Genomic DNA, 25000 nt, shown 5'->3' with positions numbered 1-25000 from the left:
ACTAGTGTTCTAGTCACTCTAGTGTTCTAGTCATTCTAGTGTTCTAGTCACAGGACACTTGTGTTCTAGTCATTCTAGTGTTCTAGTCACAGGACACTAGTGTTCTAGTCATTCTAGTGTTCTAGTCACAGGACACTAGTGTTCTAGTAACTCTACTGTTCTAGTCACAGGACACTAGTGTTCTAGTCATTCTAGTGTTCTAGTCACAGGACACTAGTGTTCTAGTCACTCTAGTGTTCTAGTCACTCTAGTGTTCTAATCACAGGACACTAGTGTTCTAGTCACTCTAGTGTTCTAGTCACAGGACACTAGTGTTCTAGTCACTCTAGTGTTTTAGTCACAGGACACTAGTGTTCTAGTCACTCTAGTGTTTTAGTCACAGGACACTAGTGTTATAGTCACTCTAGTGTTCTAGTCATTCTAGTGTTCTAGTCACAGGACACTTGTGTTCTAGTCATTCTAGTGTTCTAGTAACTCTACTGTTCTAGTCACAGGACACTAGTGTTCTAGTCATTCTAGTGTTCTAGTCACAGGACACTAGTGTTCTAGTCACTCTAGTGTTCTAGTCACTCTAGTGTTCTAATCACAGGACACTAGTGTTCTAGTCACTCTAGTGTTCTAGTCACTCTAGTGTTTTAGTCACAGGACACTAGTGTTCTAGTCATTCTAGTGTTCTAGTCACAGGACACTAGTATTCTAGTCACTCTAGTGTTCTAGTCACTCTAGTGTTCTAGTCACAGGACACTAGTGTTCTAGTCACTCTAGTGTTCTAGTCACAGGACTCTAGTGTTCTAGTCACAGGACTCTAGTGTTCTAGTCACAGGACTCTAGTGTTCTAGTCACAGGACATTAGTGTTCTAATCACTCTAGTGTTCTAGTCACAGGACAATAGTGTTCTATTTACAGGACACTAGTGTTCTAGTCACTCTAGTGTTCTTGTCACCCTAGTGTTCTAGTCACTCTAGTGTTCTAGTCACAGGACACTAGTGTTCTAGTCACCCTAGTGTTATAGCCACAGTTAATATTCGTTCATTTTTTTAAGGCAAGCTCAGAATGAGCTTCCAATATACCCTTATGAAAAGCCCCGGCTCCTTAGTTACTGTTGCTACGTCGATAAAACTCCCAGGACTGTCAACCCAAAAGCACGGCGAGGACGGGGCAAGCACTATATCTGTCAGTGTCAGTGCTTCTTATTTTGGGACAGTGATTTCCGATTCAAGATTAAAGCTAAACCAGTACAGAGAATGCTGTAATGAAAATGCTTGCCAAATAAGGATTGTTGCCGAACTAGCAACAATTTGTTTATTATATCATTATTTGTATCCATTTACCAAATGTTACAGATACTCTAGTCACTTTTTTTTAACCGAGCTGTACCGCATTAGTGTTAAAGCTGAGCTGGGGCCAGCTGTAGTAGTTTTACTAACACAATCAGTGGTAAAACAAGTGTCATGGGACCGTTTTAGCATGATTTGTTTTTGGATGGATCACTACAGCTAGTATGGAAAACTCTTCTATAATAATTTCCTCAATTTTTGGGAGTCCAAGGCCTGTTGGGCTCTTTTAGGTAGACTGACATGCCTTGATATTTTTGTATATTTGACCTAACTAAAAACATTGATGCAATGCAATTGATTCTGTGCCATGTATGGTTATTAGAGCTGTCAAACGATTAAAATATTAAATCGAGATTAATCGCATTTTTGTCATAGTTAACTCAAAATTAATCGCGATTAATCGCACATTTTTTTCTATTCTAAATGTCCCTTCAATTATTTTTTTCCATAATTTTTATTTTAATGCTCTTATCAACATGGAAATGTGGATTGGCTTGCTTTATGCAATGTTTTATTTGATTGAAAAACATTTTTTTTTTTTTACATCGCGTTAATCGAGTGAAATGGGTTTGCGTTAACGCCGTTAATAACGCGTTAAACTGACAGCACTAATGGTTATATTCCAGCAAACCCTTAAAGGGTGTGAGTGCACGGTTGGGTATGGCCAAAGATCATTGCTAGGGGCCTTCTGATATCACGTTTTCCTCATCAAGCAATTGTAGCCTCTATATCTTGCATGACTGTGTGGACATTCATTTTCATTTTTGAATGACTGCCATCTGCCATTATATGTGAAACATGGTAATTCTGAACCAAGTGTGTGTGGTGGTACAGGAGGTAGAGAATTTGTTTAGTAATCAGAAGGTTGCTAGTTCAATTCCATGTCGAAGCGTCCTTGGGCAAGACACTGAACCCCTAATTGCTCCTGATGTGCAGTGTGCCATCAGTGTATATGTAAAATGTGTATACATCGTAAGTCGCTTTGGATAAAAGCGTCTGCTAAATGACTAAATCTAAATGGTGCTGTGATTGGGCAATAGTCATTTGGGTCTTGTGAGGTGTGTTGGCTGGTGTGCATGATACTTGAATCTCGTTGAGATTAAAGCTACGAGCCCCATGAAAATCCATTTGTACACAGCTAACATAGTAAAACTATGAACCCCTGAAAACCCACCAGTCGTGTCTGTGTAATCATGCCAGAGAACAGAGTTTTGAGTTGGTTTCAATGTCTCATATATTGGTTTATGAAAAAATATACAACTTATGAACCATCAACCATTAATTCACATTAAAGCATCACAGTAAGCATTCAAGTAATCAAACATGTGAAAAACAAACAAATAAAATCCATTGAAATGTCAGGGAAAGATAAAGGAAAAGACTTGGCAGGTATAATGTTCTGAAGAGACCGCCACAGTGAGTGCCCCCTAGAGGAACCAGGGGAGATCACCAGTTGAGGGGAGGGGAACATGTGCGGGTCCTCCACAAGTCTCAGTTCTCCCCTTTCACTGGCCTCTCCCATTTCCCATGTCCTCATTGGATGGTCTTATCGTCCGTTCAACATGCCATAACAACAACCACATCGCCATGGCAGCTTCGTTCCTAATGTAAACATGAAAACATGGCCTATTTAGGCGTCCTTCTAACACATCCCCACTGTAAAAATGTACGTATGTAAAGCAATCATTGGCTACAGATGTAAGCAAAAGATGACCGTTAAAAATAATTTTAGCTTAAACCAATAAAGGACAGCTCGTCATCAATCACTGTTATGATTATTTGTTCCATCATGATAAAGGGTCAGAGAGTTGGAATGAAACCTCAAGTTGTACTCCTCCCTATCAAAACTGTCTCTTATTCTCTCTGTTCTAATTTTAAATTGAAATCTATGGTAGAATATAAAGGGAGCAACCTATCATGGAGATATCGTTATCACCTAAACCCCCCTCACACCCCCACCCCCCCCCCACCCCCACCCCGCCCGTTCCACGCCAGGTCAATCGCCACACATCTTGCATGAACCCAGGTCACAGTAATCACCCTAATTGATTGCACTTAATGTTGCCCCCATACACTCCCCCACTCAATCATGTCCTTACAATTCACCCCGATATGCTTTTTAATGCTTTAACATGTCATACATTAACGAAAAGACAACTCTGTTTATATATTATAAATAATTTGCAATTTCTACCACATAGGCCGTATGGCCATGTATAATACACAAGTTGTGTTTTCTCCCGTAAAAAGGTGCCGTGGGCTGTCGATTACAAACAGACATATCAACATCACAAACAGAGACATAATTTGAAATGATTAAGTGAGCGATCTAATTGGTTGTAGGTTTGTAAGTACAGATAACTGTCTAGCCCAAAGAATAACATAATCAACATTGGTTCAGCAGACATGTGAGTAAACCACTACCAGCGTTCCCAATGAACAGTTCATTTTAGCTCATTTTAACTAGCTGTTACAAAAAAAATAAAACATTTGTGTGCTTTGAGTAGGTTATGTATGTTTTCTGATTTATGAGAATTGCTGGTGCAACAAAAATGAAATAAAAACAAAGCTCCCGATGCATTGTGGGAAATGGTTAAGGTTCTTGAGACTACCTAAATTGAATCATCAAGAATAACAAAAGTCTCATCGGTATTCTCCCCTGTTCGATTCGCAGTCTACGTTCTAATACTAATAAAGTTTGAAGTATCATTCAAATCCACGCAGGTGTAATGTTTAATGTCCTCTGCAGCTGTAACCCACACGTTAACATTAGCAAGTAATGTGCATCACCGGAGAAAGTTATAGTACCAAGAAGGCTGTGATGTTAGGGTCAGCGGGCTGTAGTGACAGTATTTAGACAATGTTTGTTTGTTTAAAGCTGCCTGATTTAACTGGGCAACTGCATTTTTCGTGGGCTGTTAATTACATACATTTATATGTATATATATTGTTTACTGTATGTATTATAATATATATGTATTTATATACTGTATTTATATATATATATATAATATAGACTTTATAATATATATAATAATATACATATATTATAGACTATATGTATTATATATGTACATACATGTATACATCATATAGACTATATGTATATTCCTGAGTCTATTATTCCCCTTTCCCAAGTCAAACCGGTGGACAGTGGACCAGAGGACAGTGAAACTGTAAACACGTGGGTGATCTTTTTTGCATTTATATCATTGTACTTGGTGACGTAATTAAAACTTTTCTAAGTGTGACTGTTAAAGTGATTGCTATATCATAAATAAATCATATGAAATAATTATAAATAATAGCCTTACATCCATGACGTTACAGATTTAGTTATCAAAACATCTGCAAGTAGCTGACATCAACAGATATTTTGAAAATGTAATTTCAAATCTTACTGAACATTTAAACTAAAAAAGTGCAGTTTCTCTGGAACCCTGTATGACCTATGACCCAAGGAATCACCAGGGCAACTGAGTATAGTAGAGAAATAGCAGGGCTCTGATTTCACTGAGTAATGTATGGAATGTTCAGAGATTTCCTAGATCACACCTCTTTTTCCCGTTAGGTAAATTTCACCACCTTTTCTAAATGTATTATCCATTTAATGCAAAATTTAATGCAAAATCCTCACCTGTCCTGATAGTGACCACACTAGCATCAGTAACACCTGTCCTGCGTCAATACCACTCATGCCAGAAGATACCCGTATCTCAGCTGAACACTTAGCTTTACCTGTCACCGCTACTACTAATCTCCAAAGTCAGAGGCAAACTGGTGTCATAATAGCCACTGAATTCTCTAAAAATCACCTGTATTAACACTAAATGCCCCAGTAGCGGTCGCCTATGCCAGGTGGCTAATATGATGCTAGTTTGGCACTGGGCTAGCCGCAAACACACTAGAAATCACCTGAACCAACACCAAATGCCTCTAGGAGTCACTTGTGTTAGCACTAATCTCAATTTCAATTCAATTCAATTTAATTTATATAGCGCCATAACAATACAATTGCCTCTAGGCGCTTTACAGAGCCCATAGCCTGAACCCCCTTAGTGCAAGCACAATGGCAACAGGGGCAAGGAAAAACACCCTGTTAGGCAGGAAGAAACCTTAAGCAGAACCACGGCACTAGATGCTGGTCACCTATATGAGTGAGTGCTTATCCCTTTGAGTGCTAATCACTTTCACTTTCACTTTGACATCAGGTCAACGGGATCTGTGCCCAAGCTAAACACTATAGCAAAAGTCACCTTCATCTGAATGATATGCTCTAGTAGTCACCTGCCTTAGTACCAACTAAATATAGCTGTAAAACACACCCCCTGGTGTCTTCACATGAGCTGCAAATCGTGCGTCAGAGATCAATGCTTATATGTTGCAGCATGTGCTTAAGCTTGAATAGCCTGTTGTGGGCTGATCCAAGGACCGATATATATATATATATTATGCGGAACTGCACACACAAGGCATTGGGCACATAAAGGGCAACTGCAACTGTATTTATCAACCCTTCAGCCTGTTTCTGTGATGCCTTACTGTCTATGTTATACGAATGAATTGGTGATCAGTAGACTATGACAGTGAGGATTTGTAAATGACCACAAATCGCTAGCTTTGCCTAGCGCATTGTTACAGAAAATGAAAAAGACATTATAAAAAAATGCCTCAAGATGAATTGTTAAATACAATGCCAAGCATCAAACGCGCTGTAATATGAGCATACCTGCGAATAATAATCTTACTGATATATCGGTAAACCTGAACATGGCCAACTCACCAGCATATAAGCATACCTGCAAATACATTTCAAAGTGCGATATAACAGAATGTACATGAGCACAAGCCAAATATTTTACCTTCACAAAATCTGAAAACAAATAATAAAAAAGGTACAACACAGGCTTTGCATAGAATGAATGTTTGAGGCATCTTTAAAAGATGAGTCTCAGCACCATTATATATGATTCTCCCATCACATTCACTATCATCTGGCAGGACTGACTGACTGCAGAAGGTTATGTATGAATACCACAAATTATTCCATGAAACGAAATGTGTGTAAGATTGGACATTACTTTTTTTTTCACTTTTAAATGTAACTGTATGAGGTACTTCCGTCCTTATGGGAAAAAATATCTTATTGTTGCCATGACAGCCTAGCTTAGCAGCGGCCATCTCTGTTGCAGAGACACTCTTCCAGGCTTAACCGACCAAGCTGTCCTCCGCAACCTAACCAACTTCACTGGTCTTGTTCAGTCTAAATTATATCTGTGCCTGTGAGAGACTGTTCTAGGCCTTATGGTGTCTGATCTGGGACAATTGCTGTTATCTGCTCACTGTGTGTTTTGTCATAGGCCAACTGTTGTCATTCACAGTTAGTGTAGTTATAGGAGGATAAGTGTAGTTATTTTCTCCTTATTCCCATGTTAGCATGAAGTTGTGAGTCTTTCCTGCTAAATATCTTCCAGAGTGTGTTATGACATTGTGGTCGTATTCCTTAGACCATAAAGATGTGGCCTTGGTCAAACTCTCTCAAGTCTTGGTCTTGGTCTAACGGTGCGAATCCATACCACCGTTATGAGCAACGCGATTTCTAAACCCCATGCATTTCAACGGGAGCCAGTCCATTGTGACGTAGACCAGCGATCTGGGCGACGCAACCGATGAAAATTCGAACATGTTGAAACTTATGCAAATAAGGAGCGATTTTTCCCGGCAGCGGCCAATGAGATTGTTTTGGTTTTGTCTTTGACAGTTTGAAAATTGTAGGACTGTATGCTATTTCCACACGCTACACCATGCCCACTCAAAGCAATGGAAGCGGGTCGCGTCGCTGGTATGGACTCGCACCGTAAGTCTGGAATGTCAGAGTTCCGGTCCAGTCTTAGTCTGGTCTGGTGTCTGGTATATTCCAGCTCTGATTGCAACAAGCTGCATTTTAAGAAGACATGCCATGCCATGCTAGCCATGGCAAAGCAGCTCACAATACAACCCTGTGCCTTCAATGGGGACGCAAACATTTTTCAAAAGATAAAATATCACTCACATCACGCTCAGTGTATGTATGTGTAATTATCAGCTTAATTAGCTACCTCTGTTTTGTTAGATCCTTCGTCATGTCTTACAGTGCACATAGGTGGTTGTCTGGGAAGTCCCGCCCCTCTTCTTCCGGCCAATTTGATTTTGCCTCAGAAGTGGGTCTGGCAAACTTTCTATAGAAGTTCATTTCAGCATTCTCAGGATCCTTGGGGCCAATCACAAACTGGCTTTTGGCTACCTGGCGCGCCATTGGCGGATTTAAAATAACCTGGTCTACGTAACAAAAGCTACAGCACAGACTGTTTTTAAACATTGGACATGGTGGCCGCCGAAGCACCGCAAAACTTCGATAAGGCAAGTTTTCTTTGAACAGAACAGAAACTTGCCCTGGAACAATTCATACAGAAAAAATATGTGTTTGCTTTATTACCGATCGTTGTATCGTTGTATAGTATCGTTGGTCTGATTGGTTAAAGGCGTGTCCAATTACGTGACTGAAGTGGACCGCTGTTTAGTAGTTCGCCAGACCAACTGAGCAAATGAAATGCAGTGAAGGGGCGGGGAATTCCCAGACAACATAGGTGGCACAGGCAGAGCCAATGGCATTTAAGAGTATTTGACCGTAGTGCTACATTATATGTGAGAGGTGGGTTTTGATAGTGACATTTCATAATGCTGTGGAATGTGTTTATGTGTGTGTGTGTGTGTGTGTGTGTGTGTGTGTGTGTGTGTGTGTGTGTGTGTGGTTGTGTGTGTGTGTGTGTGTGTGTGTGTGTAGTACATTTGTTACTAGTGATTGTGCATAGTATGTGTCATTAGTAGTTTTGCTATGGTCACAGTTTCGCACATCAAACAGGAATGTTTGTTGAGCTGTATTGGAAAAATACATTAAATAGATGAAACTCTACATATTCTCTAAAATGGTTATCATCTTTATATTTGTTAGATATGATTTATATAAATATTTTCCAATATGTACGGAAATTAAACCCTCTTTATAATGTAAAAAAATAAGATGCTAAAAAGTAGTTTTCACTAACCTAATTGTAGAGGAAGACTTCTTCCTGCATGTTAGAATTTAGTTCTGGTGAGCAGAACTTAGTTCACAGTTCTTAGTTCTGTTCAGAGAATAATGCATATCAATTAGTTGTTTTATTTTAAGCCTTTGGGAGGGTGCAGCAGACCAGGTACCATTAAATACCCAGACCCTCCTGGATTTAAACATCATACAATAATTTCAGATAGATCCAGCCACATACCAAACTATGGCCGGTTTGGAAAAGCTTGAACAGGAATCAAGTACAAGCCAGCCAGAAACACCAGCAATATCTAGAACGCAATTAAATTCAATTCAAAACAATGAACACAGGCACAGCTTTTATCTTTTTTTGTCATGGTCAAATTAAGTGTCGTTCTCACCATTGAGCACTGCTACAGCACAGGCCTGAACGACTGCGATCTTAGCCAGACGCTACTGAAAAGTTTAAGTTGACGAAATTCCGCTGCGCATGAATGCTATACATTGCTGCTAATTATATGACAATTTCACAGCTGGAATGATACTTATCCAGAGGCCTATCCCAGAAAACGTGTTAACATTTGAAATAACTTCAGTCAACTAACAAGCTATATATAATCTTAGTCACAACATGTGCGCTGGGGTAGGTAACACATGCCTGGCTCATACTTTGGTGAAATGTAACTGATGCTACGAGGAAGGAAACGATGAGGATACTCAGATGAAGGCTATTTGTGGCTACAACACAGTGCAGAGTTTCGAATGGATGATTGATTTTGGTTTCAAATTTGAGCTAATAACACATTGTAATTAATTGCAATTACCAACATAACAATGCTTTAATGTTGATGTTTGACATAACAGGAAAATTGACCCAATGAAAATGCATGTTGTTCATCTACTTATCTTGTAAAAAAAAAGCTCATATTTACTACACGTATGTGCAAACTCACTTTGACGGGGACGAAAAATGCTGTCTGCTGTTAAGAGACACTGTAAGTGTTTTATTTGCTTTGAGCAAATTAAACAGAGTAACAATCATTTGGACATAATTATAATTACAACAATGGCCAAAAACAAAGGGTAGGTGTGTGCACAGTGTGTGCCAAACTCAACTGAATAATTTGAAATTACCAGGGCCCAGTTTCCCGAACGCTAAAAAGGACTTGAAATCGGTCGTAAGAGGGATATTGCAGAGCGGTTTCCCGACGCCGCACTTACGGCAATGATGAGTCTATGATGTCGCCAAAATCCACGTAGGCCGTTAAGATACGTCGTTATCGGGAAACTAGGCCCAGCGCGGTTCAGAACCTGGGCAGAAACAAACTGACCTTGTATCATGGCTGATATGCCTCCACTGGTTTTGGGGAGGACTCGAGACCATGTGTGTTTGTGTGTGTATCTGTGATTTTCAGCATTCACACTGATTGTTTCGCTAATCCAAACCACAGCTTTGGGATCAACTCATTAATGATGTTTAATTAAGACTCACAAATACAAATAGTCCACGCTCTCTCTGTCAGCAGCTCACAGTAGTGTGTGTGTGTGTGTGTGTGGGTGCGTGTGCGCGTGTGGGTGCGTGTGTGCGTGTGTGCGTGTGCGTGCGTGTGCGTGTGCGTGCGTGTGTGTGTGCTCTCTCTATCAGCAACTCACAGTAGGGGTAAGAAGGGGAAAATGTCAGCGCCATTCGATTCATAAGATCGTCAGAGCATCTCTAGCTTCTCTGCTTGTGTGCTGTAACTGCTCTTTCATCATCACAACCACCGACACCTATCCTGTCAGGTTGTCACACCTGAGCCCACGAATGTCATGTCCTATTACTCAGACTTGTGCCCTTCCACCCTGAAGTGCAATCTTTGGATACCACTTACATGGTGTAGTAGGGGACAAGAGGCATCCTACGTAGGCATCCTAGTTTACGTCCACTAGATTACAATACAAAAGGTTCCCAGGCATTTCAATATATTGCTCTCATGAGATGCTTGCATTGATTGACTTTAGGTGACAGTTGTAGCATCTAATTATGAATACCTTCTTTCCTCTTAATAGCTTGGTGTAAACAATTCAGCTTTGTTCGTTTAAAAATATTACTTAATGGACCTTTAATCCGCCAAGAAATGACATTGACATGTGCAGTAGCCCTCAAGAATACCCACTGTTTAAACCGGGGCTAGACAGTGTACCTTTGAGTGTAAGTGGTGAGATAAGACTTAACTCTTTGGGTAAGAACACACATGGGCGTCTTTTTAAAAACGGGATGCTAGAAAATGCATTGATTCCTATGGTACGGTGCGCTTTGCGTGTGCGCCTACGCAAAGCGCACCGTACCATAGGAATCAATGCATTTTCTAGCATCCCGTTTTTAAAAAGACGCCCATGTGTGTTCTTACTCTTAGCCAGTAGTCCTGTTTTTTGGATGGGCTCCTATGATGTCACTTCCTGAACTTATCTGACTGTCTTAGGAGTTCTAACCGCTGTCTCTAGGTTCTTTCCCCTTCCTGAAGTAGACACATTGCTGCCCTCTTTCCAATGGATCACTTAAGGTGAAATGCCACTACACATCTACTGCCATGATTTGTAAACAGTAAATAACTCAGAGGGTTTTCATAAATATAAGACCCTGGTCCATTTTCAACCAAAAAACACACAGTGATTTTGATAGGGTGATCTCACACTTGGTGTGCGTCAGAGTAGGATCACGAAAAAATGACAGCTTCCCGTCTGTCTTCACTGATTGAACGCGGGGCAGGGGCCTTTTTGGGACTCGATTTACAACATTTGTCAGAAAATGACCTTTGTGACATCACTTTGCACATTGCTAATTTCACATTCCAAAATAATTTCTGTGGAAATATAAATATGGAGAGAGAGAGAGAGAGAAATTTTTTTTTTAAATCCAATCAAAGACATGCACAAAATCAATGCGTAAACAAACAACATGTAACTCACTCCTGAGCTTGAGTCCACCGTCCAGGCGTTACCCATAATCCACTATGTTTCCTCAAGCTACCCATAACCCACTCTGCTCCTTCAGGTTACCCATAATCCACTCTGCTCCTTTAGGTCACCCCTAACCCAATCTGCTCTGCATTATGCAATAGACTTTGAATGCACAGGCTGCGGGGACGTGCGTGTGTGTGACTTGGGGTGGCTTAGGCTATTCTGTGCTCGGTGTGTGTGTGTCCTGGGGTAGAGTCGGTATTCTGTGCTAGGTGTGTGTGTGTGTCCTGGGGCAGGGTCGGCTATTCTGTGCTAGGTTAGTGTGTGTGTGTGTGTGTGTGTGTGTGTGTGTGTGTGTGTGTGTGTGTGTGTCCTGGGGTAGAGTCGGGTATTCTGTGCTAGGTAAGTGTGTGTGTGTGTCCTGGGGTAGGGTTGAGTTTTGAGGTGTGTGTGGGGGGGTTGGGATATTTTAATGTCACTGTTCTGTGCTAGGTCTATGTCTGGTTGCAGAGTCAGTTTTGTGCAAGGTGAACATGTGTGTGTGTGTGTGACATGGGTAATGTGTGCAAGGGCAGGTGGTGTATTTATTGGCTGTGTGAGTGTGTGTGTGTGTGTATTGTGCTGATTTTTATGTAAAACACAATCATGACGACACAAGCTGACTCATCCATCAGGGCACTGCTTAGAGCCTTCAACAATCAGAACCAGCCATTCGAACCAAAGCAACAGGTTAGCCATCAGTCAGCTGGTTCCTCTTCCTTAGAACAGGACAGAGAGGTTGGTGCTCCAGGCTGCCGGTTCCGACCGGTCAGAACGAGAGAGACAGGTGGGCTGTGGAAACGCTGGGGTCTCTCTCTCTCGCTGTAAAAACGAGAGCAAGACAGGTAGACCATTGGAGTGCTGGTTCATCCCCACTAGAACGAGAGGGACAGGTAAGCCATGGGCCCACTGGGGTACTTGCGACTCCAGAGCTCGAGGCTGGTGCTCCTGCGCCCATCGTGGCGTTCGGGGCGGTGATGGTAGTGATGGCGCTGCTTTTTCGGGGGGTCCCAGGTAGAGTCCTCAGAGGTACGCGAGCTGGCCGGGCTGGGGGACGTGGGGCTGGCGGAGGTGATGGTGAGCTCGGGGACGGCGGGCTCGGGCGGGATGGTGATGAGGGGCGGTCGCATGAGGTCCAGGAGGCTGAAGGTCGACGGTTCTGGCTGGCACAGCACGGACGGCTCTGGTTGGCACATCACCGAGGCGTCCACCGTGTCCTGCCGCACGGGCCTGCCGCTGCCCGCCTGCGTGCCCACGGAAACCCGCTCCCCAAGCCCGCCTGGGCCCCCCCCACCACCTCCGCTCCCCCCACCACTGCTCCCACTCCCGTCCGTGGCCTCTCGACACGTGGACCACATGTTGTAGCACTGCGTGAAGTTGAAGAAGTTGCTGTTGAAGGTCTTGAGCTCCCCACACACGTCCCTCCGCAGCTCAGCTAGCTCGTAGCGCATGGCGGAGATCTCGTCCTTCCATTGCATGTTAAAGGCCGCCAACACACCGGCCGACTCCTTAAACGCTTGCAGGGCGTGGGGCCCCCCGGATTCCGTGGGTGGAGGGCGGGACGGCAGCGGCACGCGGTAACCCCGGGGGGAAGTGGGCGGAACGGAGATGGCGGTTACCGTGGAGCTGGTACTGTGCTGACTGCGAGCGGCGTGCTCGCGCTCCAGGGTCTCCAGCTCCTGATAGGCCGAGGAGCTGGCCGCGTCGTCGTCCTCGACGATGTCGTCGTTCAGCAGGGACATCACGTCCAGGCCGTCGTAGCCCTCTGGAAACAAAAACGTGAGCGTGGAAACAGGAAACACACAGGACAGGAGAGAACGTGGGCAGGAAAGACTGCGCGGGCATCAGGTGTCAACACAGGCAATCTACATAACACCCTAGAAGTGTGTGAGCTAAACCAACCAATCACATCCAATCAGTCCATCGCTAATGCAATCTCACCAGAGCGTGATTAAGTGAAATTTCATACATTAGCAGGGATAAGTAAATGACAAATGTGAAAGATCTCACTACTTCTCTGGTTCTCATTTATGCTTTTGTTAATTTTTGTGTGCCTAAGCCTGCACAGCTCTTCTCCATTGTCTAACTCTTCTTATCTCTCTGTGTTTAAGAAGGGCCCTGGGAGATCACTGGTAATAATTATAGCTTAAATAGATAACTTGATGAGGTTACAGTCACTTAATGAACGCAGGCAAAACACTATCTTAAAGGCTTTAATTGATCATAGTGGTGCTGGTATATTCATTTAACTAGTAATTTTAGCTGCCAGGAAGCCGTTTAATCGAGTGCTAGCAACTTAGCAAAAGCAAAATTCACCTGTGGACCTGAAATTGATATCGCAATCAAAGAGTAAAACATTAGGCTACATGTACTTCCTGCATTGCAATGTAAACAGGAAGACATAAAGTGTCGATTACGGGGGGGCTTTCCTGTAAACGTTCCCACCACCTGGTAAATGTCCTGAGTTTCTGCATAAGAGAAGCGCCTGTGAAGATAATGTCAGTTGGTCTAGAGATGGCAACATCTCATCATGGTGGGTTCTGCTGGTCTCAAAGTACAGTACGTTCTGCAGGTGTTACAACCCCATGGTACTTAAGTCTTAAGGATGGTAGTGTATGCTTGTCTCCGGATAGTAGTACCCTGGTCTTAGGATGGTATACTGCTAGTCAGCATAATAAAGAATACTGAATTTTCTGGTTGGTGGTATAATGATTGCCTGATCAAATGGTATATTCTTCTGCTGGTCCTCAGATGGTACTGCCTACTGCCACTCTTGGGGTGGCACGGTTCTTTACAGTGTGATAGGGGAATCTGTACTTTGATGTTTTTAATGCTGAGCATAAAACTTACCATGACAGAGCTTTTTATTTATTTTTTAAACTGCTGCAAGATCTCTTTCCTGTTTAAAATGATGGTGATTGGACTGAGTACATATATTGATAGGGTCCGTGGCTAAATGTTTAAGTCACACACTTCTGGCTTCATCTGGTGTTTTTTCACACTGCCTTCTCACGCATGACATCAACACTACAATGTCTTTTCATCTTATCATCGAATGTTCTCTCTATCATGCAACCCCAATCCTCCTAAGTCTTATACCGATCATTCTCAGTGACGTCAAGGCCAGGGCAAAGATGGTAAGCGTGTTACAGAAAATACACTCTTACTGCATTTATGCAGTTAGGTGCGCCAGAGCAGGTCAGTTAGTTTTGAGTGCGAGAGAAGATGAAAAGGCAATGGTAAAATCACAAGCCGTCGGCTCCATCTATAGATATGAACCCTATTGAACATTTTAAGGTCTGTTACTCCTGTATCACAAGGCACACAGACCTCTTATAGCGTTACAGGTTGGAGGGGATGGGGTGGTGGTTAGAGAGTGTGGTGGCAAAAGGATGTACTGCAAGGGAAAGGCTGCAATCCCACTGTCCTGCGTGATTGGTCAGTTCCACATGCCTCAAGGCAGAGTGGTCATTACCAAAAGAGAAGAGAGAATTGACGGGGCCTGCACCTAGCCGGAGCAACTGGCCAAGAGAGGGGTTTCAGCTAGGAGGCTAACAAAAGTAACCGTTTCACCATAGCTAACTCTCGAGCCCTCAGTTTATCAAAGATCTACAGTGGGTGTGCTGCAGGTGTGTTATTATTAATCAAGAGGTAGAAAAGAACATTAACATTAATACTTAAAATACACAAACACTTTCGGCTCTTTTTTGAGGCTGCCAACATCACCAATAAAGCCCGATGTAATATCAAGTTTTACCAATGCTCTAGATTGCTAGGTATTTAGCACACTATAATTGACTTTCATACACTTATGAGGACCCCAAAATGTATGCAAGTGAATGACAGTGCTAGCTCTCTAGAGTAATTAGCAACTTACTGAAATTGCATCTGATGTTATCAGTTGCGTAAGCATTCTCAAATTAGATCAATTTGTGCCTTGATTTTTGTTTTCTCTCCTGAAATCCAGGACTGACATTTTTTCCTCTACAGGATTGCAGGTGTTCGATCTTTTCCTCAAGGTCGAGGTCATGCTCAAAGATCTCAGAAGGATTGGGTCTACATGAGTATTTTTTTTGCTGTATGAGTAGAGAAGGCAGTGGGGAAAAAAACACACATATACATATATATATGTATGCGTGTTGACATTAAAGTACCTGAGACAGACACCTGTAAGGACTCCCGCTGTTCTCTCCCCCTGGTTATCCTGCTGGGGTTGAAGGAGGGCCCATGTCCCCTTCTCTACAAGAGGACCAAGCTAGCCTCCGCCTCTTGGTTTGGTCGAAAAAAGGCTCTCAAACAAGATATACGTGGCTTTATGTTCTGGTGCTTAATGACGACTTATTTGATGTGTGAAATACTTGAGGCAAAAATATTTGGGACTTAAAGTTGTAGGTTATCCAATTAACAAAGAATCAAGATGATTGAGTTCTTTTCTCTCGTCCCTCAATCAATTTGACTCTTTTTTGTTTTGATGTTTTTGAGCATCAGCTTTGAGGTCAAAACCCAAGAGTCCCTTCATCTTGTGACCTCTGAGGACTGTGCCTCCATGTTCCCTCTGGTCTGGTTTACACAACTACTTGTCTACATGTCTCTCAAGGGACCGGTCTACCAGGTGACAGGGCTCAAAAAGTGGGACGGTGGGATTGGAGCGTTCTCCTTGATCCTCAGGTATGTTTTGGTCACAGGAAGTGACTGAGGTCACAGGAAGTGACTGATCCTCAGGTATGTTTTGGTCACAGGAAGTGACTGAGGTCACAGGAAGTGACTGAGGGATTGTTTGCCTAGCAACCCAAATCAAGTATGGAAATGTAACGATTGTAATCAATGCCCAAGGACATTTTTTTGACAGAAACCCAAAAATTCAGTTTTGTTCAGCTGTGGTCCGACCTGACTTTGCCAACCAAACAGCCGTGAAATTGTTACAAAATGTATTATGGTTGACCATGTTAAAGAGTGGTATTTCAATAGGGTTCATAGCTTTAGCCTTTATGAGAACACCAAAAGCACTGATGACATTGGATCAGTTGACATGGTAGCATGTGCACAAAGGAGAGTATATCTTTGGTATTCGCTGAAATGTATAAGAGTGTAAGTTACGTCATACAGATCCACAGAACCCTTCCCGTATGAGTTATAGAAGGAAAGAAAAAACCTATATGCTTAATTAAGAGCAAGTCTGTTGCTGCTTGATTTTGCTGGCTGCCTTAATTCCGGTATGACCAGGGACTGCCTACCTCCAGCCCTGATGCTTCTTATATTGGATATCAGTGAGGGGGCATTACATGAAGGGGTTTTACTAACTGAGCAACTGATTCGATTATTTTCATATTATTAATCAAGATGTTGTGAAATATGCCAAATCGATATATATGATCACATCGGAGTACATGCCTGTCATTGGAACAGTACTACCCTCCGTTTTCTGTCTTATGGCTCCTTTCACAGCCTCTTTTAAGCGTTTTGTCCTCCTGATGTCTTAAAGGCACCCAGTGCAACTTTCGAGGCTTAAAAATAAACATTCAATTTCTAGTCTTTTTTACACGTAGTAAGTTTCAATAACTCCATACCATTACATTTCGACATTCAAGGAGCAAAGATTAGACGTCGTTGTGTGGTGAGAACTGATAGAAAATCGTAAACAACAACAATCGCCGCCATTTTTTCCCGGATTCCAGTCAATGGAAAAATGGCCTCTCCCCACCGGCGATTGTTGTTGTTTACGATTTTCTATCAGTTCTCACCACACAACTACGTCTCATCTTTGCTCCTTGAATGTCGATATGTAATGGTATGGAGTAAAAAAGACTCTGTGTAAAAAAGACTAGAAATTGAATGTTTATTTTTCGAGTCTCAAGCCTATTAAGTTGCACTGGGTGCCTTTAAGAAAACATGTCTGCAGGATTTCAATCATACACTAACCAAAATACCATGTCACAGTGAGGTTGTTATACAAACTTCGAGATTTTGTAGTACAATAATAGAACTTTAATAACCTTTCTGTTGAGCCTCAGGCTTCAAACCACGTAGGGGGGTCATGAGAGGTGGCATGTACCCAGAACACCTTCTGCTCACTCTTCTGATGTGCTTGTACTCCAATTATTGTTGCCTAAAGCTTGATTTAGGCTCAGAGACGCAAGCGCAAGAGCGTCTTTTCACGTCTTGCGTGTGTCGGTCGAGTTTTCTAGACTTATTGTTCTGGGTGTGAATTGCTTGGCAACACCAGCAACCATTAAGGGAGCATGAATTGCTATGAGTAAATTAAGAGATTCTTTGTGTTTTTGTGTGTGAAGGACTAACAATGTGACTCTACTTTGTCAGACACTAAAATGATGTCATCGTCTTTACGCTAATTCTTAACTACTATTGACATAAAGTGATCAGTTTCAAACTGTGTGATAGTTCCGGTGGTAAATGTGAAGAGAATTGTATTATGTGGTAGTTTCTATCATTTTGATGAACAGGCTTATACTTTGTGCTAGTTTGTGTTATAACTGCTAATATTGCTGTTGTTAAAGTGATCAAGTTCATGCTGTGAGCCAGTACCTGTAGCAACTACAATTAGCTCTTTCTGTGCGCCTAACTTAGCGTGACTTGGTCTCTGCTGACTGCTAGTTTGTGCGGTGAGCAAGATCATAATATTGTTGTTAACTAGGTGTACTTGTGCGCTAGTTCAGATGTTAATATTTGCTAGGTGTTGCTGGTGTGTTTGCTAGTTCTCTATTATAACCTGAACTAGATTGTGCTTTGTGCTAGTTCCTGTGTCACATGTACCTTTACAAACACACTGAACGCTGAAACACATGTCATGCTGTGACCAGGTAGGGGCATGTTATTACAGCATGCTAGGCGCTCTATGACTGTGATCCAATGTGGGTGTTTGACAGTCACACATTTTTTTTTTTTTTTTTTTCCTTGACGAGACTCAACACCCAACCCCCACATCCATCCCTGACATCGCCCAGCACACAAGAACAAGCAGGGAACTGTAGAGAATGATTTATGAATCGTGCACAAGGACGCAAGCAAGACTCACCCCCCCCTTCATCCCCACCCCCCATCCCAAACCACTTCCCAACACCCCCCCGCCCCAACACAAAGCACTGGATTGAAAACAGACACATGGGGGCGGGGACTGGAGCCGACAGAGATATCTACTGATGGTAAGCAGGCATCCGACAGGCAACAGGACCCCCCTCCCCCTGCAGACGCGCAGGTGTGAGGGGAGGGTGAGGCAGCGCAGCACAGTGCAGCACAGGCGTGAGCATGTGGGACTAAAAAGCCTCTCACTGCTGGCTGGCTGACTGACAGACTGACTCTCTCAGGAGGAGGGTTGAGGGGGGATGGTGGGGGGGGAGTTCTCGGACATGGCGAGGGGGCGGAGGAGTGCCCAGCGTTTCGTTACCTGTTGTGGATCTGAGAGTCGACGTGACAGTGGAGGATGTCACGGAGGGCAGGCAGTCGTCGTCGTCGTGGGAATACCCCGCCTGTATCGCACGCAGGTAACTGTGGCTCCGCGTGCGGAAAGAACCAGGCGGCTCCAGAGCGCCCATGGCCTGGCTCTCTAGTTCGCTAAAAACGGACTCGCAAACTGACTCAAACTGGCCATTGATCTCAGTCTCACTCACCTGAGAGACAAAAACAGGAATAGCAGTCCTTAGTTTTTCCTCTTCCATTTTCTCTCTCACTCTGATGCTTCCCCTTTACGGTGCGATGAATATGAAAGGAAGGGTTAGCACGCAGACGACAACAACAACAACAGCCAAAACAACGCCTCACCTTGTCACAGTGAGACCTGGAAAACTGTTTTTTTGTGAATTAGAATCAGACACATCAATAGACTTCAGCACGCAGAAACATGAACAAAGAGTTGAGAATGAATAGAGACACAGATAAAAACACAGCATGGAATGTTTGGTCCTTCCTAGACACCTGTCTCCATGGAAACGCTTACCCCTCCGCTAACTACAACACAGGGTCTGACAGGAATTCTCATTCCTAAACTACATCTCCTGTATCATATATAGTGAAACCTAAGAGTACAACCAACCCATGTCACAGCTAAAACCCTAAATGCATAGGCAGTTCTTATTACACAGCTAAAACCTTAAATCTGAGGACAAGTTTTAATAGCAACAGCCCCTTGAATCTAAGGGGACTGACACATCTTGAATAGGATCTTGTGACTAATAGCATCCATGAATCCACAGCTAGATGTCATTCTAGCTCAGTCTTAAATGCTTTAAAATCTACCAGCGCAACAACACAATCACATTTTTGTATAATTCTGTTACATTTACAATTTACTATTTAAGATGACGGAATGAATATCATCTGATAAGACAAGCAATTAATCTCCTCTGAAGAAATTATGAATTGAAATACTTACAGCATGTTACACATGGATGAGGCCCACTGTTCTTGTGCGAAACTCTGTGAAACCTAGTCTGTACTTCTGAAGGCGAATAAGCCTGCTGTCAAGCCTTGGAACGCAATAAACCTACTTTTCATTCCCGAGCCAGGATAATCCCATTGTAGACTTGTCAGCCAATAAGCAGTCCTGTCCTGGTTTGAATGCAGTAGTTTATACTCTACTCTCAAAACAGGTGAGGGTTCTGTCCGTGTGTGTGTCTGTGAGTGAGTGTGGGTGTGGGTGTGTGTGTGTGTGTGTACATATGTGTGTGGGTGTGTGTGATCTACTCAAAAGCACTGGGTTGGCTCTGCTTGTGTGTGTGTGTGTGTGTGTTTGTGGTTTTCACCCAACAGCACTGTTGCTCTACAATCAGGGAACAGCACATTGTCAAGTAGGACACTGGCGTGCAAACGAATGTGCCAGTTAACTCTAGGTCAGATTTGGCTTTGATGCGCTGTTTTAAGTCAGTGAGAAGCCTTGGATGCTTACATTTAGAACAACCAGCAGAACACTTCTTAACTGCTTCACTGCTACTTCTTCTGCTAACTTCTTCTGCTACTGCTACTGCTACTGCTACTGCTACTGCTACTGCTACTGCTACTGCTACTGCTACTGCTATGCTACTGCTACTGCTACTGCTACTGCTACTGCTACTGCTACTGCTAATGCTTCTAGGTCATATTTGGCTTTGATGCGCTGTTTTAAGTCAGTGAGAAGCCTTGGATGCTTACATTTGAGGCCATATTTTTTTTTGCACTACATAACTTTATAAGGTAACTTATGCTGCTATATGTTTATCTGTATGTTCTACTTGTATTATGTAATGTCTTGTCTGTATGTTTGTATGCCCTCTCTGTTGTGCCTGTGCACTTTATATGTTTCACTGTAGGAGAGTGGGAAACGTTTTTTCGATTACTTTGTATGTCTTGACATTTGACGTAATTGACAAAAAAAAGCTACTTTGACTTTGATATCTGGGAGAGAAGATGGTCAAACCACAGGTGGTTTCAGGTGAGGGGAGCCTACGAGGGGTTACAACGAAAAAGCTCGTACAGGATCCATGTTTTAGGAGTTAAGTCATCCTTGGCTCTACAGGACCCATGTTCCATGTGCCTCTCTGACCTTCACTTGTTGTCAAGCAAAAGCCATAGATATGATAGATGTGTGTGTGCGTGTGCGTGTGCGTGTGCATGTGCGTGTATGTGTGTGTACATGTGTGTTGGAAATACTGGTATAAGGTGCTGGTTGTTTTTTCTCCACAAACAAAACATTCCACTTTGTTTGTGTGAGGCAAGGTCCAGGTAAGGGCAATGTTATTGTCTGAAAACGCCAGACTGGGGTCAGTAAGGTCATCAGACTGCAGTGTCTGGGCTGGGGTCAATAAGAGAAGGAACGACTGCAGTGTTTGGGCTATGATCAGTAAGGCCAGACTACAGTGTTTGGGCTTTGATCAGTAAGGCCAGACTGCAGTGTTTGGGCTTTGATCAGTAAGGCCAGACAACAGTGTTTGGGCTTTGATCAGTAAGGCCAGACTGCAGTGTTTGGGCTTTGATCAGTAAGGCCAGACAACAGTGTTTGGGCTTTGATCAGTAAGGCCAGACAACAGTGTTTGGGCTTTGATCAGTAAGGCCAGACAACAGTGTTTGGGCTTTGATCAGTAAGGCCAGACAACAGTGTTTGGGCTTTGATCAGTAAGGCCAGACTGCAGTGTTTGGGCTGGGGTCAGTAAGGTCATCAGACTGCAGTGTTTGGGCTGGGGTCAATAAGAGAAGGACATACTACAGAGTTTGGGCTGGGTCAGTGAGAGGTGAAAGGTCAGACTGTAGTCTTTGGGCTGGGGTCAGTAAGAGGTGAAGGTTCAGACTGCAGTGTTTGGGCTGGGGTCAATAAGGTCAGACTGCAGTGTTTGGGCTGTGTTAGGGGTGTGTGTGTGTTTGTGTGTATGCATTCTGGTCAGGAAATATACAGTATGTGTACTTGTACATAAAGTATATGTGTGTGTGTGAGTGTGTGTGTGTGTGTGAGAGAGAGAGAGTATATGTATACGCATGTGTGTGTACTTGAATTCATGTGAGTGTGTGTCAAGAGATGTATGAGAGTGTGTGTGTAAGTAAGAGTATGTGTGTGTGTGTGTGTGTGTGTGTGTAAGAATGTCTGTGTATACGTGTGTGTGTGAGAGTAAGAATGTATGTGTTTACATGTGTGTGTGAGAGTAAGAATGTATGTGTTTACATGTGTGTGTGTGCTACAGGGTGTATCTGTTTCAACTCACCTGGCTCACGCAGCTCGCCTGGCTGAGCGTGCTCACTGCACGCATGTAGCTCTGGTTTCGGGAGCGGTAGGGGGGCGGGTGGTACGAGGTGGGGGGGTCCAAACTCACACTGGGGAGGGGGCGCATGTCACGGGAGGTCTGCAGGTGGTAGCCTTGGCTGGAGGGGGTGGGGGGAAGGGGAGGGGAGGGGGGGACGGGAAAAGAGAGAGGATAAGACTGGACAGTGGACATGAGAGGCCTTTGTAGATGAAGAAGGACAATAACTCTGAGGGATTAGTGAAGGGGACAATCGAGAGAGAGAGAGAGAGAGGTTAAGAGACAGGACAGGACCGAGGCCATGATGAGAGCGCAGAGAGAGAGAGAGGGAGAGAGAGAGAGGACAGAAAACATGATGAGTGGAAAGAAGAGGCGGACTGAAAGGGCTAAAGGCTGGACTGTTCTCCGCTATGCTATGCTACTGCTACTGCTACTGCTACTGCTACTGCTACTGCTACTGCTACTGCTACTGCTACTGCTACTGTTACTGCTACTGCTACTGCTTCTGCTACTGTTACTGCTACTACTACTGTTACTGCTACTGCTACTGTTACTGCTACTGCTTCTGCTACTGCTATGCTACTGCTACTGCTACTGCTACTGCTTCTGCTACTGCTACTGCTACTGCTACTGCTACTGTTACTGCTACTGCTTCTGCTACTGCTATGCTACTGCTACTGCTTCTGCTACTGTTACTGCTACTGCTACTGTTACTGCTACTGCTTCTGCTACTGCTATGCTACTGCTACTGCTTCTGCTACTGCTATGCTACTGCTGGGGAGATGGTGAAGGTCACGAGAGATCTGCAGATGGTAGTTTAGACTAAGCGGAGAGGAGAGGAGAAGAGAGAGAGAGAAGAGAGGTAGAAGGGAGAAGAGGAGAGAGAGAGAAGAGAGGAGAGGAGAGGAGAAGAGAGAGGGAGAAGAGAGGTAGAAGGGAGAAGAGGAGAGAGGGAGAAGAGAGGAGAGGAGAGAGGAAGAAGAGAGGGCCAAAGATAAAAGTTGAACAGAGGGCGAGTGGAAATGAAAGTAACTGTTTACTCTGTTGTGGCACTGGGAAGGGGGCGCATGTCAGGAGAGACTGCAGGGGAGGGGGCAGCAGTGTGAGGAGAGGAGGAGAAAAGAGAGGTGAAGAATCTCTGTTTGCGTGTGTGTGTGTGTGTGTGTGTGTGTGTGTGTGTGTGTGTGTGTGTGTGTGTGTGTGTGTGTGTCTGACTCCATAGTCGCTGGGGTTCCACATCTGTGCAATGTACCATAACACTCTTGACCAGATGAAGACGTGAGGTGACAGCAGGCGAGAGAGGAAGGAAGAGGGGGGAGAAAGCTTCTCTCTTCTCTTATGTGGCAAACCTACTGGTGTGTGTGTGTGTGTGTGTGTGTGTGTGTGTGTGTGTGTGTGTGTGTGTGTTTGTGTGTGTGATAGTGTGTTGCTCACAGCACTTACAGACATAATCTCTAGGGATGTAGGTTTGGGTGTGACACAGTGTAAGAAAACACGGGCACCTTTGTGGCTCATAGTTTGGCTGAAGGTGGGGTCAAATTACACATGTACCTTTAAGGGTCTAGGTGTGGTCTCTATGGCCTCGTTGACTTAAGGACTTGGACATCGTAAGTGCTTGCACAAGAAATGTACCATCTTGTCATCAGGGTTATGATACTTACTACTTACACCTGCACTTTATATATTTCACATTTATGTATTTCAATCTACACTTCCTACCTCAATTGCTAGTCCATACCTAACTCTTACTGTATATATCTTATTTATTCAATTATTCCACTTTACATATGCACATACTCTGCACTTTTATTGCTATTTTGCACTTCTGGTTAGATGCTAAACTGCATTTTCGTTGTCTCAGTACCTGTACTCTGTGCAATGACAATAAAGTTGAATCTAATTTAAATCTAAAAATGGGTGTAAAACAATAAAGAAACTGCAATGTGCATGTTTGTCTAAAAGTGGTGTCTATATGGCAGACTTGCACAAGGAATGTAACATGATTCGTGTTGTGAAGAGATAATAAGGCAGTGAAGTTAATGCACATGTACCTTTGGGGGTCTAGGTGTGGTCTTTGTACGGCCGACTTAAGGACGAGGGCGTCAGAGCGTACGGCCTTCTGTGGGGAACTCTGGGGGCTCGTGTCGGACTCTCCTGCGTCCTCCTCGTCTCCCATGGCCTTCACGTAGCTGCTGCTCCGCATCCTCCGGCAGGGAATCTCCTCGTCCCGATCGCCAGGGTAACCCCTCCACTCGTCCCCAGGTACCTATATCCCCCACACACACACACACACACACACACACACCCCAAAAGAACATACAACATAAGGCCTCAGTGACTATAAGGTCCCGGGTTTGAGTCCAAACTGCAGCTGTTTCCAAGCTACACACCTCCTCTCTCACCCGCTCTCATTCTGTCCCTCTGTACTGTCCAGATAAAGACAGAAAAGCCAATTCAAGGGGATTTAATCAAGGTATTCATTCAGTGTGGATACCAACAACCAATAAGCTACAAATAAACAAACAAACACACAAACAAATAAATAAATACCTACATGACTGCCAATACCAACCAATAAGCTACACGCAACAGCGGAGCAACAGACCTCTTCATCTTTGTTGTCACATCACTGTGAAATGGAAGAGTGAACTATGGCAAACCAATTTACCTAACTTAAGGCCCTTTCATGCTTCTAAAGGGAGCATGAATTGCTAGGAGCTTATGCGTTGCGTTGGGGGTGTTGCCAAGCAATTCACACCCAGAACAATAGGCCTGCGTAAAATGGCGCAAGACTAGAAAAAGGGGCCGACCACGCAAGACGTGAAAAGTCGCGCAAGGGGCTTGCGCGGCCACTTGCGCTTACGCTTACGTAACTGAGCATAAATCAGCCTTTACAGAGGTCC

At 43.6% G+C, this 25000-nt stretch overlaps 1 protein-coding gene across 1 annotated transcript in view; it reads right to left on the bottom strand.

Moving 5' to 3' along the window:
- Positions 1-25000, bottom strand: part of LOC308376938 (disks large-associated protein 2-like) — a gene marked incomplete at both ends in the record, with an annotated part of 42591 nt that overhangs the window by 11419 nt on the left and 6172 nt on the right. The window contains 3 exons of the mRNA XM_080853437.1: positions 19005-19077; positions 22062-22218; positions 24149-24363. Coding sequence (XP_080709563.1) covers positions 19005-19077; positions 22062-22218; positions 24149-24363 — 445 coding nt within the window. The remainder of the gene's footprint in view (positions 1-19004; positions 19078-22061; positions 22219-24148; positions 24364-25000) is intronic.

The sequence above is a fragment of the Sprattus sprattus genome (assembly GCF_963457725.1).
Source record: "Sprattus sprattus genome assembly, chromosome: 16".
Classification (NCBI taxonomy): Eukaryota; Metazoa; Chordata; class Actinopteri; order Clupeiformes; family Clupeidae; genus Sprattus; species Sprattus sprattus.
The sequence above is the reverse complement of the archived record's forward strand: the minus strand, read 5'-3'. Positions and strand labels throughout refer to the sequence as shown.